Source organism: Drosophila melanogaster, chromosome X, assembly GCF_000001215.4.
Source record: "Drosophila melanogaster chromosome X".
In the NCBI taxonomy this organism is placed as follows: domain Eukaryota; kingdom Metazoa; phylum Arthropoda; class Insecta; order Diptera; family Drosophilidae; genus Drosophila; species Drosophila melanogaster.
The window spans coordinates 13,444,378-13,462,959 of record NC_004354.4 but is presented as its reverse complement, the minus strand read 5'-3'; the positions used below and the strand labels follow the sequence as shown (position 1 = coordinate 13,462,959).

Sequence of the window (18,582 nt, the reverse complement as noted above, 5' to 3'; positions counted from 1 at the left end):
TGTTGCGTTTGCAACATTTGAAGAAATAAGTAAAGCCCGAAAACAAATTTCAAACAAAACGTGCAATACGAATAAATAAAATTGAGCCAAGCCAAAGCAAAGGCAACCGAATCAAATAACATAAAATGAAATAAAATAAAGTAGGAGCGCACCACACAACAATAGGTACATATATAAATATAAAAATAAGAACGGAAACAAATGCGAAATACAACTTCAAGGTTGAGTTGTTCGCGTGATCGGCTGAAAGTTCAACTCACTCACGATAATAAAGAAATATTTTGTCGTACAATAAAACGCAAGTTCAAGTGCATATTATCTTATCTATTAAATGCTTGCTTCGTTTGCAAACATGGTCACATTGGTTACGATAATGCGTTATCGTTACACGGTATTCATTACACTAACGATGTTTGCATTGTGCAATGCTAGAACAACTATAGCAGCGAATATATCACATTGATATAATAGTAGTAATTAATGAAACTTTAGCTTTACACAACATAATGAAATAAATAAATTTAAATTTAGAAACGGTCACATAAATTATCCTGAGGGTCAGTTTCATTTGTAACGAAATGAATTCGCATATGAAGTAAATAGGTAAATAGATTCGTGACACGAATTCAGCACTTTTAAAATGTTGCGAAATTTGCATGCAAAATCGCGATGCCGACGTGGAAAAATGGAAAAGCTGCCACACGACAGCAGCAACAACAATTGAGGCAAAGGAACAACTGCAATTATTCAACAATTTGCAAGGCTTGCTGGTGGGAAAAAGGGGCGTGGCCGGGGCAGCGGCTGCAGGTGGGCGGCAATGCTAGGGAGTGGGAGTGGCCGGCCTGGAAGAAAAGTTCTTCAAACTTTGGCCATGCAAAAGTGCGCTTGAATATGTATGTATGTATGTATGTGTAGATATTGTACATACCTTTATGTATGGTTAGGAAATATAATATTTTCTTTATGCTTTTTATTGCTATTGTTGCGTTTGTTTTCATGGCAATTTTCAGCGAAACTTTGGTCGAAAGTCTTTGTTGCCAATAATAAATAGCATAGAAAAATTGCGTATGAAAACAAAATGAAGTACAACAATAGAGTATTTTTAGAAGTTGAACGAGCTGCTATTTAATAATTACAACTTCAAGCCACTGCATTTTTTCAGTGCAATTGTATCGGCACTTTGTCAACTAATTGTTAGAGCTTAGTAGAAAAAAAAACCATGATTTGCATAATAGATTCAAAACAAATTGTTGGGCCAAATAAAACAAAATTAAATTTTCATACGATTTAAATGAAAATTTCGTAGCCTGTTAATATTTCAGTATGATTAAATCCAAAGCGGATTATTAAATAAATGTTTCATGTCATTTCTTTCTAGTCTGCCATTGTTATTTTTTTTTTTTTTTGTTGCATATCACTGTTTAAAGGTCTTTGTTGTTAGTTTTGCTATTGATATTTATTGTTACTCAAGATAAATCGTCTAACATTCATTTTGTAAATGTTCTTAACCCACTACAGCTCATTCGGCTCAGTCATCGCCCGATTTTAACCCATACCCGTGGCGCACGTAGTTCCCACACAGTTTGTTTCCTGTCCAGGTCTGTCTTGTTTACAGGTTTTTTTTCGGATCTTTACCATTTTTTGTTTTTTTTTGTTTTTGCAGCTTTCATAGTTTTATTTTTTCTGTACCGCTGTCTGTTGGTCTATTTTGCTGTCTTGGCAGAAAACCGTGTAGTCCGATGCAGTGATTCTGCTGCTGTTATAAAATATGAGCAGGAATTAGGCTACCATAGACACACCCATACACTGACAGCGGCACGCACACACACACACACACACACACACACACGTACGGGATAGACAGGACATATTTGTGCAAAGTTTTCATATATTTTCGTGCCTGAAGTTTGGCCCGCTCCGAGCGGCAGCTGATAAAAAAGCATGTAAAGTGGATATGGTACGGGGGACAGGAGACAGGGGAAACAAGGAACAAGGGACTGGGAACTGGGAACAGGACATATGTCCTGCAGGGATTCGCCTTCTGGCTCCAGGGCTCACCGAAAGGTGTGAGCGAGTGTGTGTTTTGTCAAATGTGCACTCATTTCTGCTGAAAAATTGAAGTACATGCATGACTGCTCCAACCTGTCACAGGCCACCACCCACTCGACCATCCTGAAGAGTTCTCGTCCACACGGAGAGAAAAACATAGCATAAACTATTCCCAAAACACTTTACACGAGTAAGAACCCTAAAAAAAAAATTTCACAAAATTTCATTGATTAATATTCTACACATTTTAAAAAATAATTGCGATATATGATTAGGTTTTCGCTTAATTTAGCTTTGTATAATGATATCTAAAATGATCGTTACTATATATATATATGTATTTGTATTTTGTATATATTTTTCCCATAGTGATCGTAAGACTTTTAGCTTGTATTTTATTTTCGGTTTCGTTGTTACTTTGGTTCTTACTTTTTCTTGTAGATTTCATAAGATTTCCGGTCACTTCACTAATGAGTTTTACAATGCCCCGTAGCACAGAGTCTCGAGCCCTGGAAATTGTTGATACAATGTCCTTGCACAAACAGTCCTTAAATCCAATCCTTCCTTGGACAAACAGTCATGTGTGTGTGTGTGAGTGTGTGCTTAATTTAATTTCCCATTCTTCATCTCGGTCTGGTGGTTGGGCAAGTGTGTGTGAGAAGAAAGAAGGGCATTTCCATTGAGCCGTGTCTCTGTTTGTCTTCTGTTGGGCGAGGTCATCTTTTACGAAGGAAGCTGCCTCCGCTTAAGGAAAAACTTTACAACAGCTAAGTGCTTAATTTATGTTGCTCGACTAATTCATTGAGATGGTCAGAGATAAGTTGAAAAGTCTCCACTCGAAAACCTGACAAAAGGCCGAGGTGAGGCTGCCACTTTTAGCAGCAGGGTAAATAATTCGGTTGTCGTGTGTGTGTGAGCTGCCGGAAAAATGCATGAATGCTTAAAATATATATTTTTAATTCAATTTGCAACGTAACTCGATAAGATATGCAGTAGTAGAGGCAGAAAATGCACTCTTTTCGGGGACTAATGGATTATAAAAAACGATACAATGGTGAAACTTTTTGAGCCAATGCCATTCGCTTTATTTTGTACATTTTACTTAACTTATCGAGAACTCGCCGCTTGTCCCCAGAGTTTTTAATGGGAAAGAAAGCTGGGAAACTTTTACTTCTGCTCCAGCAGCTTTTAAGTGAACGTATAATTATTATAGATGCTTCAAAACCAATCTGAAGTTTATGGGCGAACAAAAGAGTGAAATAATCTTAAGACCCTGGTAATGATTAAACTCCTTAAAGTTTCGGGCCACTTTCTCGTCTGGAAAGTTTGCTCGACTATCGCCTAAATCACAGCGAACTTTTTAGCCGCAAAGTGATTCATTCATAATCTAGAAGAAACTCAACTATTTTGTGCATATCTCCGCCTAAACCAAACTGGCCAAAGTTCATTCATAATCTGAGATTGTTTCGCCAACTATTCGCATATACTTCATATATTTAGATATATATGTATGTATGTATATATATCTTTATATAAATATATAAAAGCGTACATAAACACTTTAGCACACTGGCAGATGAAGAAAGGCGGATTTATCATAAACTTGGCTGCTTTTTAATATTCACATCACACGCTGCGTATGAGTAATTTTTGCCCGGCAAATGGCCAAGTCGTGTTTGTTGGCGAGGGTGTAGCTTTACGAGTGCTAAGTGAATGAAACAAAGTGAATTTAACTCAATCCAATTGAACCATAACGATTGAAAGTTTTCGGGGCTTATGCGGGCTGTAAAGCACTCCCCACACTTTGAATATAAATTAAAATCCAATGCACATCATTTCGCAGCTTCAACAATACCCAACTCAAAAATTGTAAAACAAAAAAAGGAGTCTGAAAAGGGCACCTCCGAAATCCGAAAACAGATGTCGGAATATAAATGCGTGCATAAATATTCGCCATGCGACAACAATTGATTCTGTTTGCTTATGCCGTTTGGAAATATTCTACTGTTTAAATAAATAATTATTTACGATCGCAGTGCAAGGGTTCAAAGGGCACGATTGGGTGGTGAAATCAAGGATATCACGTGATGGAGCTGAATGTGGACAGATTTGAAACCATGTCATATTGCTATGCTTTGATTCAATTGTGAATAAATAAGAGAAAGCTCAATAGCAGATTTTTAAAATAAATAATTAAAATATGTATAGATATACTAAACAAAAATAGGTGCTACATTTGAATTTGTTTTAAAATGAATCGCTGTTCGCTTGGCCCAGTAAACTTCTCTATCACTGGGTGATTGGTATAAAAATCGCTCATAAATCTTAACTGCAACAACCATATTTAATTACAAAACTTTTGCCAACTGTCCAGCGCTTTTCAACGCCCCCCCTACACCACCAGCTGTCCAGGATATGCGGGACACACGGGGATATGGTGGTCCTTTTTGTTTTTTGTTTTCACAACCGCGCTGCAGGCAAGGTGGACTTTCCGAGGGGCGGAAGTGGCAATGCGGAGGTTTTCATGCCGAAATTATTACGCATACCCACACACAGATGCCCCCTTAGGCTCTTTGCCATTTTTATCGACTGCCAAATGGCCAACACTTGTCCACTCATCCGCTCTTGGCCACATGGCCTCTTGGCCACATGGCCACTTGGCCTAACACTTCCGGTCCGGGGCCATAAACCGAAATCTCTTGTTTGCACTGGCCCGGAGTCAAGAAGCAATTGCCAAAAAAAAAAAAAGGAACAGAAAGCAAATGGGGGGCCGGGCCTGCGAAATCAGTTAACAGGCAATTTCAACTATTTTACAGATTGCGTACGGAATGGCCAAATGAACCGGGCCAAATGTCAATGCCATCAGTGTATGTTCGAATGGAGATCACTGTGGGAAAACTCTTTCAAAAAAACACAGTATTAAGTCTAAAAAATGACATATGTAACAATATATATTTGAAAACGAACATTAAGCATGATTGTTTTCCCCTCAAAGAATAAGTATTATATTACAGCAAAAAATAAAACAACTGCGAAGTAAAAAACAAAACATTTTGCTTACATGAACAAAACACGATACCCCAAAACCTACAACCAGACCAATTTTGGTTAATTAGCAGAGTGCCGAGAACCTCGGGGATCATGGACCATGTACCACTCAACAGATCTCAAGTGCTTTCCCTGTTCCACAGCCAGATAAAATCTGCAACTGGGCGATATAAAAAGAGCCCCGAGTGCAGCTAACATCATTCGCTAACCAGCAGAGAAGTTGAAACTGCAGAGGCATTATCGAACGCAACATGAGAGTTTGTGGGTAGCTCCGATCCAAGATCCTCCATAAAAAAAAAAAAAAACAAGGAGTTTCTTCTTATTTTTATTTTTTTTTTTTTTGTGCTTTATCCTAGACCACTTGCTGCTGATTGGATTAGTTTTGGCGACTATCGCCGGCGGTCATGAGGCTTTGGCACATCCGCCTAGAGCCGATACCCCACCGTGTACTCCTCCCCCGGATCCGTGCACAACAACAACATGCCCACCACCACCGCCGTGCACCACAACAACATGTCCACCACCAGAACCACCACCGTGCACCACAACAACATGCCCACCACCAGAACCACCACCGTGCACCACAACAACATGCCCACCACCACCACCTCCGTGCATTACTACAACGTGCCCACCACCACCACCACCTCCACCACCACCACCACCACCACCGTGCACCAGGACACCACCTCCATGCACCAGGACACCACCTCCATGCACCAGGACACCACCTCCATGCACCAGGACACCTCCTCCATGCACCAGGACACCACCCCCCTGCACCAGGACACCTCCATGCACCACCACTCCTCCCTGCACCCCACCGTGCACCACCACCAAGCCCTGCACCACAACCGTTTGCACAACACCCAAGAGCGACAACGCTGGGCCAATTGTCGACGGAAATGAAGAACAGCCCGATATAGACAATCCAGTTGCTATTGCCCAGGTGCTGATCTCGCGCCACGATTGCCGTGGCCAGGAGGACGGAACCTTCCTCGCCGACGTGCGTCACTGTCGCCGCTACTACGTGTGCAACCGTCAGAGGTCGAAGCGCCAGAACTGCCCCAACGGCTACTGGTTCGATCGCGAGCTGAAGGCCTGCCGACTGGCCAGTACCGTCAACAACTGTGACGCCAGGCGCAACTGATGTTGCTGCTGCCAATGTGGCCATGCGCACAAGCAAAGCAAATTGGCTTTAAAGAATTTTTTTTTTTTTCACTATTTCAAAGAACATAGAAGCAAAGCAAGTGTGAATTAATTGTAAACTATGCCAAAGCAATAAAGTAAATATTTCACCGATTATACAATAAATAAGAGTGAGCATTCATATTTGAGTTGAACATTAGTTGCGTGCAAAACAGTGTGACCGAATATTGCCAGCACAGGGTTACTTTGATCAATTTGAACTATGCAGCTGTGTCGGCCCTTTGATTTACTTTCGAAATCAATCAAAGCCTTTATTAATATATAGCTAAATATAGAACACGAACGATTAAGCTGTCTGGCCCGCTCTCCAATTGTCATCAATTTGCCCGGAGGCAAAATAAAGAAAACTTTCAATCAGCCGAACAAAAATTGCGAAAAAGCAAAACAAGCTCATAAATTTGTCAACACTTTTGGAGCGACATCGACTGCGAGTGGAAGTGGTAGTGGATGGTGGTAGTGCCACTCGGTCGGGTGGGGGTCAGAAAAGTATGCCACAGTTTGGTGCACATCCATATCCGTTTTATAGGCGTCAACTTTTCGGTCGAGGACTGGAAGGGCCAACAACAACAGCAATAACAGTGCGACATTTGTGAGTTAGTGTCTGTGTGGCATTACTATGTCAGGCTATTTATTATATCCTGCCACATACCACCGCCGAGCCTGTGCCACCCACATTGACTGTGAACTGTGGCCTGTGGACCATGGTGCTGGTGATGGTGCAGGGCATTTGACAGGGCAAAGAATTTATTTGTCGATAAGCATCCTTGATATTTTACGTTGGCGGTTCCCAAGTGGGCCCGGAAAATCTCGCGGAAATCTCCCCAAGTCACTAAATCAGCCAGGGAAAAATAGTCCTTGATGGTTATTCATGGCTTGTTGTAGCTTTTCCTTCAAATTGTTACTATACGCTGATGTATATCTCGCATTTCCGTAAATGTGAATTGCGCAAATGTCTTCATAAATGTATGGCTTACGAAAATATGCTGCGAACGATTCGAAAGAACTTTAACTTTACTTAAATCCCACATAAAAAAATACTTACTGCAAAAAAAAAAAAACGAGACGCGAGTCTGCCCTTACATTTCATATAATTAGTGTGAACAAATGCGTTATATGTAAAGGCATGCCAGTGTGGCAAGTAGTTAAATATTTCACAAAAACGCTTTGTCTTTCCAGCGTTCGTATGCAATGTTTCACGTGTTTTTACCCTGAAAATGATTTTCTCTTTTTTCTTTTTTGCTAATATCTGCAGGTATTTTTCCCCCACAAACCAACAAAGGCGTAGGAAAATACTAAAAATAATAACTATAAAAGTGCTCAAGTTCATTGTATTCTTAGAAGAGAAAGGTGCATCTTAAAATGAAAAGTAATGAACCCATTTACTGCATAACCATGAAACAAACTATTTCCTTTAGTTATATGGACATGCTCTAGGGAAAATATGTTTAAGGTTCAAGAAATATAAGCAGTGCACTTAAAAACTGCATTTTTTTCGTCGCTGCGTTCGGTGTTTTTTATGTATTACATTCTTGCTCCTTTGTACGTATAATATTATTATTATTTTTGGTTTTTTTCTTTTTTTTTTTTCTTTTGGGTCAGCAACACAAATCAAAACGCAAAGCGCCGCAGCCGAGAACCACGTGGCGTCGCGTCTGACTTTTATCATATTTCACTGGGGCATTCGACGAACGCCGCAAAAGGAAGGAAAATAAGGCTCAAAAAAAAAAAAAAAAAAACAGGCGACGGAAAAAATTCGAGAGACGAAATTGAAACAACATGGCAGGACCTCGGCTAAGGATACTTTTTGCCATTACCCGCAAAACGGGCCGTGGCAATAAAATGCCCAAAACTTTAAATGCAAAAATGGGTTTTTGGTTGCGTTGCGCTCAGCTTTCGCCATTTACGTGCATATATCTATGTCACCCAGTGTATATGTATTAAATATCTCCGCGCTTTTTTATGGCGCAAAGTGGCGCGCGAATTGTTTTTGCCCAGTTGGGCGCATATAACGCATTCGTATTCAGACTCACGCCACCCCCTCACTCACGCACACACACACACACACACGCATTGAAAAAAAAACAAAACAAAACAAAAAACACGCATACGTCCATGGGGACAAACATAGATACCCCGGGTGTCCATCCACAGATACAAAACCGCCACACGGGGCAAGTTCTCACAGATGCATTGGCATTCTGGCCAAGAAAAATCCAGCAAATTTCGCCATTTATTCAGATTCAAAAATCGTCAACTGACAAAAGCTGTAAATTGATATTGAAACCAAGAATTCACAAATAAATGAAAATAACTTGAAAAAGAAGGCAGTAAAAAAATATCCACAAAGGTATAACAAATAGTGATACAAAAGACTTAATTTGAAGCAATGCATGAAGCAAATATTCAAACGATTTTACTTGTAGTTGAAATTTATGAAATCAAATACAACAGTATTTTAAGCTGAAATGTGAATTTGAATAAAAATCAAAGCTGAAAAAAAATGTAAACAAATATAAAATCAAATCTGTTGTGTAAATTGTGTAAGATCTATCTTCTTAAAGATGATTAATAAAGAAAATTCAAAATGAAATGCAGTACGAGGAAGGCAATGAGTGGAAATCAAATGACCAGAAACCGATTTTAAATTGAAACTAAATATGAAATGAATAATTTCCATTTGTCAGCATTTTTGCAAAGCAAAACTATTGAAGCGCTTTAGGCACAGTTTAGAAAATAAAGAATATATATATATATATATATATATGTATATTTTAAATTGAATTATTAAAAACATAATATGTCTGCAAATATAGTGAATTAATTGGGAAATAGTCAAAAAGCACCCTTTCCTTTCAAAATGTAAATATAAATACAAAATTACTAAATGATTTCAATTTAAATACAAATCATACGAACAAAACGTAAATGCATTTCATTCATTTGCTTAAATTCCATTTAAGCTAGTTCGCCTAGGCGAATTCAAAACGAACACATACATACGTATGGTTTGTGTATTTAAGTTGTTCGTATTTTTTTTCCCAGTAATTGCATATTTTTTTTTAGATAATTTATTTCATTAATAATTGCGCATTAAATGTGAAGCTAACAAGGGCAATTGTTTGTGGCCGCTTAATTTATGGTTTACAAGCAAACATCAAACACCCTTGCGATTCAAATTTTTGCGGCTTTAGGCGCTTAATTTTGTTGGATTTTTGCGGATATTTTGCGGCATTAATTAATAAGCATATTTAACACTTACCGCAAAAATTCCGACAACGAACAGCAGAGCGTTTGTTAATCATGCGTCATTTAGTTTTTAATTTGCCAGTCCTTAGATTTGCGAATTCCAACGACCATACACTTCAGAGTGTCCTGCAAATAATTAAGCGGAAAACGTTCATCATTTATTTGTGTGGTGCGAATTAAGACAGATCCTATAAATAAATAAATAAAATAGAGAGTCCTGGAGAGCTGCCAAATGACTCCTCCAGGCTGGAACAAAAAATTTTTCACATTTTTTCCGCCGCCGTCGCCGTTTTTCTTTTTCTGTTCATGTTTTTTTTTTTTTGTTTTGCATTTTTTCTTCCATTTTTGCTTACGGCTCGTTTGGGGGGTTCATTTTGTAGATTGCGCGTTGAATTTTTAATTGCCCGCGCAACGAAAAATGTTCAAAATTACAACTAAACTTTAAATTAAACTTGAAACTGCACACACTCACGGATGCCCCCAGGGCGTGGTTACGGGGTAAGGAGTCCTTTTGCGCCAGGATATTTGGGGCCCGAAAGTGCCGCGCTTTGTAACGAGCTCCGCTTTTTCAATTATTAATTAATATCTCGCAGTATCTCGGGCAGACACATAGACGTAGTTAGAACAGCTGTGCTCAAAATAATAGAGCGTAAAATGAATACAATTCGAATTGAATTTTAAAGCCAACCTATGTACAATCCTGGAGCATAAAAATTACAAATATGTTTTATTTTTATTTCTATTATTAAGTGCTTTAAACTGCAGATAATGTATAAATGATTTTTGAAGAATTCCCTAGTAGTACTACTATTCTGAGCTCTATGGCATTATATATGGCGCCCAACGTCCCCTTGCTGGCATACAGTTACTGTGTGAAAGTTTTCCACCATTGGTAAGTGCAAGTTGGGAGTAAGTAAAATAGTTTTCGAAGCAATTGAAAAACGCTCAACGGAAGGGAAAAACTTTCTGCAGCTCAGTTCATTTTCCCACCGTTGTCCTCCGCTGCAATAACAACAACAATTAGGCCAAAAACAGCAACAAACACGTACAACTTGCACAATTTGCGAATGCGATTTTCAAATATTATTTTATTTTACTTTACCCACATACATACATACATACATATATATTTCGTCGGTGCAGGCAAACGAATTCAATTAAGAGCATTCGCGATCAAGAGGATGACGAAAACTTTTTGGCGGCACAAATTTCCAAGAATTTCCACAGTCAGCCGCAAAAGTATACGGACGGAAATCAAAGTGATAATATTTAAAAGAAAAATTCAAGAGGTGCCGCATTGCACTTTCTTCAATTATTCAAATTATTAATAAAAGCCCACACATATATATTTTTTTGGGTAATTGAAACGCTTTTGAATGCATAACGAACACAAATGTGAAAATGCATGCAAGTTTAGTAATTCTGACAAAAGGTGTTGGCTGAAATCAAAATTCGAAATTCAACAAACAAATGAATGAAATGCAATTTATGCAAAAAGGCCCTTTCATTGTGATGAAATTCAGCCAAAGGAAAATCCATGTGTTTATTTCGGAAGTAAATAAAACCAAGATTAAACTGAAAACAATTCCCATCAAAAGCCACATTTTTCATTTGACCAAAACATTCAGCAAAAACTTCTTAAAGTTCGAAATTGGCTTACAAAGCGGTTACACACTGTAAGAGTACGTTGATAACCTTGGCGTCTTTAATGCGCCATGTATGCAAGTTTATAGCCAACCGAGAATTCCCCGAGTGCTCGGAAATTCACATTATGTTAAAGCTGATTATCGTTAACAACAAAAGCAGAAACAACAGCAAAGGTCGGGAAAATTACATAAATACGTACATACATATACATATACATATACATATATATATGTGTATGTACGTGCGGCTAAAAAGCGAAAGTGAAAAATGACTTGGATGTTGCACCTTTAAGACAAAATAAAATGAAAAAGCAGACATGTTTGCCGCCGCTGCAGGCAAACAGCACGAATTCTTTGGCAATTTATTATTAGAAAGAGGCAGACGCCACGAGGCCGACGAAAAGAGACGGCGAGAGCGCGTGCGAGAGAGATGGCGAAACGCTTTCAAAACGCTGAGGAGCCGACAAAGCAGAGGCGAGTCTGCAGCGGTCGCAGGGCCATGACAGCTGTTTATGTAGTTGTCGCAACTACAGCATCAGCAACAGCATCACGCAGCAGCATCACGCAGCAGCAGCAGACGCAACAACACCAGGCGCAGCAGCAGCAGACGTTGCTCTCGCAGGCGGAACACGCGACGAACTTGGAAAATGCATAGAAACGACCACTTTGATACCCTCTTCATAATAATAAAAAATAAAAATAAATTATATAAAATATATATATTTGCCTACAAATGTGATTTATTAACAGCAATAATTATACTTCATGCAGCTAGCTGTATACATCTTTAAAGCGTTTTTTATAATATCAATTGATTGATTTTACTTTAAACCATTTAAAATTTAAGCACTCCCATCATTTAAATAATTTCTTTTTGCAAAAGATGAGAACCAAGATGAATCAGCTTCGCCTTGGAAGTAATCATAAAACATTGCGAATAATAACCGCAGCAGACACCTTAATTATATTTATGTAACCATTAAATGCAAATGACGAGGAACGTATAGAACATATACACCCGCCCGCTACCGTGTAGTCTATAAGGCATAAATATTAGCCATGTGTATTATTATTATTTTAGAGCATCCACGAGATGCGTCGGCTATTGGGTTGATTTGGGTGGCATGGGCAAACTGGCTGGCTGGTAACACACGCGCCGATATATGTATGCCTAGATTCTTCGATTCTCAGTTTCTCAGAGTCTCAAAGTCTCCCAGTCTCCGCTTCTCATCCTCGCAGTCCTCCGTTGCCTAGTCAATATTTCATTTGGCACTTGAACCAAATTCTTTTAGTTTGCTGCGAAGGTTGACGTCAAAGTCGCCGTCGACGGCGCTGTCCACCTTTAGTAATGGATTTTCATTTGTGTGGCATCGATATTGCCGTATGTTTAGTAATTCTCGCTAATTTAACCCACATGCATATACATATATACACCTGATAACAACAAAGAGAATAGCATTTTGTTTTAAAACGCAAAAGATTAGACACAATTTCAACTATTTTCCGTTGACAATGCACTCTGGCAATTTCATAGTCGAATTTTTGCGCACACAAAGCAGGCAAATAATAGCCATTTTGCGTACGGAAAAACAAGTGCATTTTAATACCGAACATGATATGAAATCATAGAGCGCATATATTTAGCAAATTTGCCAAAAATTAAATACATAGCTACCCAGCGTAACAGATGTCGAATTAATTGTCGAACGATTTACCTTGGGGAACTTGCTGCAAAAAAAAAACTTTAATTGATCATAACTTTTCGGCTATCAAAATAACAGTTTGCTGCCTTGGGCTTTTATCCTATCAATATTACATTTCACTTCTGTAATATTGCTATATATTACAAAGAAATATAAATAAAACAATATGTTTTATATAGCATCTAATCATTTCTCCAATTGTTCTTCAAACATTTATTTCTGCAGTTTTGAGGGAGCAAAGAACTAGGTAAACCTAAAGTACTTTATTCCATATTTTGCTCTTGACATTCTAAGCTATTCCTCGGATTTTGAATACCATTTCAAAACGACATTGCTGATGATTTTGTGCACCATTGTTTTTCATTTCCTGAAACATTCACTTTTCACTTAAGATCTGAAGGCACAACCGCAATCAGGTCATATAGCCGACAGCTCCCATGACAATGTGCAGATACACACAACATTTACCTATATATAAATGAGATTTTTCACTTTACATCTTTGGCTTTGTTGTGGCCCAAATTTCTGCAGTGGCCGCAATGTAAAAAAAAAATAAATAAATAAATAACATATACACAAAAGATAAGAAATATCCCAACGAAACCGCTGTAAAGTGGTTAAGATATTCTTGAAAGATCTATTATTTGCAGGACAGCAGTTTAAATGCATCATTATAAATAAAAATAAAAAAAATGCGAAAAAAATAATCAAATAAATTACTGCCAACGAGTAGAAGCCAAAAAGTGAAAGCAGTACTTTATCTGGCCGTCTCTTTCCTTGTGGAAATGGCCATGTTGGTTTTCCATTTTCATGGCATTTTGCATTTCGCTACTGCCTGGGTCTGGATTTTCATTCTTTTCTTTTCTTTTATTTTTTTTTTTATTTTTATTATATTTGGTCAGTTTTCTTTTTCTCCCTTTTTCTGCTGTAATGAAAGCGATTACAAGCCGACAGCAAAGCAGACGATAATCAGGGGGAGAGGCGGCGGGTTGGTTTGTGGAAAAGCCATTTCCTTTGCTTTTCCACTTCCTCCGCCCCTTTTGTAAAGTTGTCGGGCAAATTTATGACATTTATTGAAATCGTTTTTCTTTTGGCTTTTCCAGCAGCCCGAAAAAAAATGGCCCATTCCCATTCCCATTCGCATGCCCATTTCCAGGCTTTTCTGCTCTTTTTCCGTTCTGATTAGTTGTATGCCATTGCGTTTTCCAACCACCCAAGTCCAGCTGCAATTAGTTTCACATTCCACGGGAAATTGCTGCGAAAATCGCCGCACAATGCAAAAAGGCTTTAAGATCAGACTTTTTTGCGGCCAAAAATAATACGGGGAAAGAAATGAAAACACTGTGGACAGACACAAATAATAAATAAGAAGAAATCCCAGCAAATGAGAGAGGACCTGTTGCTCGGGACACAAAGGAAATGGGTGGTCAAAGGAGGCGGAAAGCAGTTAAGCTAACCGAAATCGCCAAAGGAAGTTTGGGCTTAACTGTAAAAACTTTTGGCTTAATTTTATTGAAATAAATGGTTACAAAAATTGAACAAAATTTAATCTCAGCACAGCTGCAGAGAGATAAAACTAAATGGAGTCCAATGTGGAAAAACTAGAAGGGAAATTACAACATGGCTAAGAAAATTAAAAGGATCACAAAAACGAAATGGTTGAATTAAAATCAATGGAGAAAATCTGAACAACAATATAATCACACTCAGAAAATACGGAGTACAAATAAATATTGCTATTAAACATTGATTTGTAATTGTTGAATGCTGGATACATTCTTCTTGAACAAAATAAGAATACACAGAAGAAGAAAATAATATGATTTAAGCTTTCTTTTGGAGTAAGAACTCATCCTTTACTTTAGTCCTTAAAAGGCAGGAATAATCCTTTTCCCTATTTGACCAGCTGGTCAACATGCCATTAATTACCATCGAAGTTTCCCTTCAAAAATAAAAAAAACCCTCGTGAATAAAAGTTTACCACAAAAATTTTGTTTGCCTCGCCCAAATTTATGAGGGCAACATGCTGAAAAAATTTAAGAAAACCGAAATGGGAGCAGCAAAAATGAATGGAAAATGAGAAGAAAAACTAAGAAATCGACGAGGGCGCTGAAAGTGCGTGTATAAGATAGCCTTGAGCCACATATGTGGGAATGGGATATAGAAGAGCGACAGACGAGATGAACATAATGCAAAACTTTGTCAGCCACCGATAGAGAGAGATGGCTGCACAGCATGCGAAAGAGATGGGACGATTGGAAGTCTAGTGAATTCATTGAGACGGCAACAAAACAGAGAAAACACTGGGAAATTAAGTTAATGGACAATTAACAACCAACACAATACCCCGTAAACAATTAATTTATTCAATCTACTAATGCAATAAATAAAGATTGCATTCAGTTTTGCAAGCCCAAATGATTATTATTGTTTTGCGGAGTATATTTTTATTTAACCTAATAGCATAGTTCATCAATCCCTAATCCATACACTGCGTATTCGCGAGGGTATTTAAAGAAAAGCCGATGGAAAACCTTCGTCAAAGTTGGCGCTAACGGAATTGTTGTAGTTGTAGCTTGGAAAATCTTCTTCAATAACAGCAGCAACAACACAAAATACCCATTACGCATATGTAATAATTTTTATTTTCATTTTTTTCCGAATTTTCTTCTGTTTTTTCTTTCTCTTCGTGTGATCACAGCTGTGCCGTGGACAAGGAAAAGCGGGAAAACGAAAGGGAAAATTGGTGAGAGAAGTGGGAAAGCCTGATGGCAGCCGTTTAATTTTTGCTCTTGTTTTTGTTGCTGTCTTTTATTAATGAATTTCTCTCATTTTTCACCAATTCTCTATAGCCTCTGCGTTCGTGTCTTTGGTTTTTATACAATTTTCCCCTCTTCGCTTACTCGTTCTGCTCTTGTTTTTTTACTATTTGGGCTATGTCTAAAAATATGTCCGCCAATTCGCTAAGTGGCCCCAAACTTATCTATACGGGATACATAGAAAATACGGTCGAAGTTTCCAAACGAATGCGACAAAATAGTTTAAATTAAACATTCATTCGAAATCTTTCAACATATATTGTAGCTTATATGAGATAAATAATAAAAACAACAAAAAATCGAACACTTTTCAAAATGTTTAGAAATGTTTAATCGCAAGTATATTCGATCTAAAACTGCTGAACAAATTAACAATTAATAATATGTATAAATATATCCCAAGACGCATTAAAATAAAATCAAAGACTTAAAGCGCACTAATAAAAAAGAAAAACTCATTTAAGTGGGCACTTACTAGGAAATTACTAGAGATTATTTTAATATTGCTTTAGAATCCGCATAATGGACGCCTTCTGTGCAAAAGGAATTTTTATGACACATCCACTTTTTGCCTTTTCATTTCCATTTTGTTGGCTAAAACCGAACAACTTTTACAACTACAGGCTAAAAGAGACTAATGTGCCCTCTGGATCATTGAAGCTTGATTTATGCAAATTTCATTCAGCTACCACAGCCATAATGCCTTGATTTGATTAATATATTCGCAAACATATTTATTGCCTATTATGCGGAATGCAGCAGTATACGTATTTATTTTATAATTGTTATCCTTTGCAACTTAATATTGTCACTAGCCCACTAATTAATTGGTAAATATCGGCAAATAGATTTGTTATTTTAAGAAAACACGGAAATATAATTTGTTTACATTGCAAAGCTGCCATCTAATATATATATGTATATGTGCATATGTTTAATTTATATATATATGTATATATTACTATTTGCGTGTTGTCGCCTCCTTTGGCTGCGTTGCGAAATGTTGTTTTTATTTGTTTTTGTTGCCGCTGCGCTCCGCGAAAATATCTCAATTTTTGGCGCGCATTTTTCAAGCCGGCAAGCTTTTCACACACACACACTTTCACACTGGCACTGTCACTGTCACACAAACAACCAAACAAAAAAATTTGTATTTCTTTTGAACAAAAGCAAAACCTTAAGATTTTAAAATCGTATCTCTGGTGCTTGTCTATTAGCAACCAATCGCGATGTTTTTTTTTTTTTGGTAGTGAAACGTTAATATCGAATGTGCTGTCACCGGAGAAAGCGAACCGCGCCGCGTGTCCGTACACGTGGCCAACTCGACGTAGACTGGGCGTATACGTAATGCCGGAATTTGTGGCTCTGCTGCATCGAGTCTGCCGCTCGACTGTTGCCGCTGCCACGGCGGATGCTGCCACTGCTGTTGTCGACCCGCCAGTGCTGCTTACTTAGCCGGCTTTCCCGACAACTCTGGCTAGTTTTTCCAGCCGCTCACTGTCTTATTCTTTTCTATCAACCAAAAAGAATTGTATTCGTATTTATTACTTTATTATGTTACTACCTAAAATTGATTGAGTTGTTTGCCCAATATCTATAGAAGTTTTTTTTTTAATACTAACAATCATTAACATAATAAAACAAACTAATTGGATTCCACTTGTTAAAAAAAAAAATACGTATTAATAAAAATATCTAATTTTAGAAGAATATCACACCATAAAATAAAATACTTGCGAGAATCTAGCAATTTTTGTCCATTTCCCACGCTTAAAAATTAATTTCCCGAAAAGAAATTTAAAAATTATAAGCTGATATGTATTATCTTATTTTTCTAGCCTCTCAAATTGACAGTACTATTTATGACGGATCTTAGCTTTTAATTATTTCTTTTAAACAAAAATTGTTTCCTATTAGATTTACGGATGTGAATATGAAAACTGACAGTGATCTATAATATCTTGCTTTTCTATAGAGATTAAGAAATAAAAACTTAATAAAAATAAATTATGGGAAACGTCTGCTCGATATCCAGATGCATTTCTTAACATCAACATATTTTCGCCGCCCACTTTCAAGCTCATTTTAGTATATACATTTTGATATGGTAAAGAGCCAAAAAATAGTGCGATTTATTTTAAAACTTAAACTCATTTTATCACAACATTTCACCAAAACGTTAAACAATGATGCAAGTATACGGGTTTCATGCGAACCTTAAGAAATTGGAAAATAATTATTTTCAGCTTTTTTTCCCCCCCAAAATATTTGGCATCTCTGAGGATGCTCCACAAACGCTCAATGTCGAGTGAGTGGGAATACGAGGCGATGGCCGAAAGCAGCCGAAGTGCGTTCGTTTGTGGCACAAAATTTCACTCGAAACGGAATTTCCCATTGTTCGAGTGCGAGTGAGATGGGAGTGAGCGGGAATTTTGAGTGAGTTGTAGGTTTTTTACTCATTTCCGCTGGCACTTCCGACGTCGTCCTGGGCCAAGGAAGTTGTAGCCACGCTGACAAGGACAACAAAGTCTGTCTTCATTTTTTGTTCGGCTTCTTCGCAAAATATTTTATTTTATTTGCTTTGGTTATATTTTGCTTTCTTTGTGTTTTTGTTGTTATTCTCTTCTTTTTTTTCGTTTTTTTTTTTTTGGTGAAATGTCAAATGACATGCCTGGATCACAGACTGTGGAAACTGTTGTGAATGTGGTTTTCTTAAAGCCTCAAGCGATTTGATATTTCCTTTGCGATTCGTTTGCATACATTGTACGAAATGTGTGCGAAATAAAAAAAAAAAACGACTTCTGTGGTCTCTTAAAAACTACATTCCCTTCATTACAACATATTTTTAATAACTTGAGATCC

At 37.7% G+C, this 18,582-nt stretch overlaps 2 protein-coding genes across 3 annotated transcripts in view; one reads left to right on the top strand and one right to left on the bottom strand.

Annotated features, from left to right (window-relative positions):
• Window positions 1-17,057, bottom strand: part of Neto (Neuropilin and tolloid-like) — an 81,380-nt gene extending 64,323 nt beyond the window's left edge. For both annotated transcript variants that reach the window (NM_001298282.1, NM_167371.2), the window contains exons 1-2: window positions 16,683-17,057; window positions 9,566-9,678 (exon numbers count right to left, since the gene is read on the bottom strand). The gene's annotated coding sequence lies outside the window, so the exon portion shown is untranslated. The remainder of the gene's footprint in view (window positions 1-9,565; window positions 9,679-16,682) is intronic.
• On the top strand, window positions 5,297-6,426 carry CG34324 (uncharacterized protein). The gene is made up of 2 exons (NM_001103502.2): window positions 5,297-5,358; window positions 5,454-6,426. The coding sequence occupies exons 1-2, from the start codon at window positions 5,349-5,351 to the stop codon at window positions 6,245-6,247; spliced, it is 804 nt and encodes a 267-aa protein (NP_001096972.1). The 5' UTR covers window positions 5,297-5,348; the 3' UTR covers window positions 6,248-6,426.
• Window positions 17,058-18,582: the final 1,525 nt, after the last annotated feature.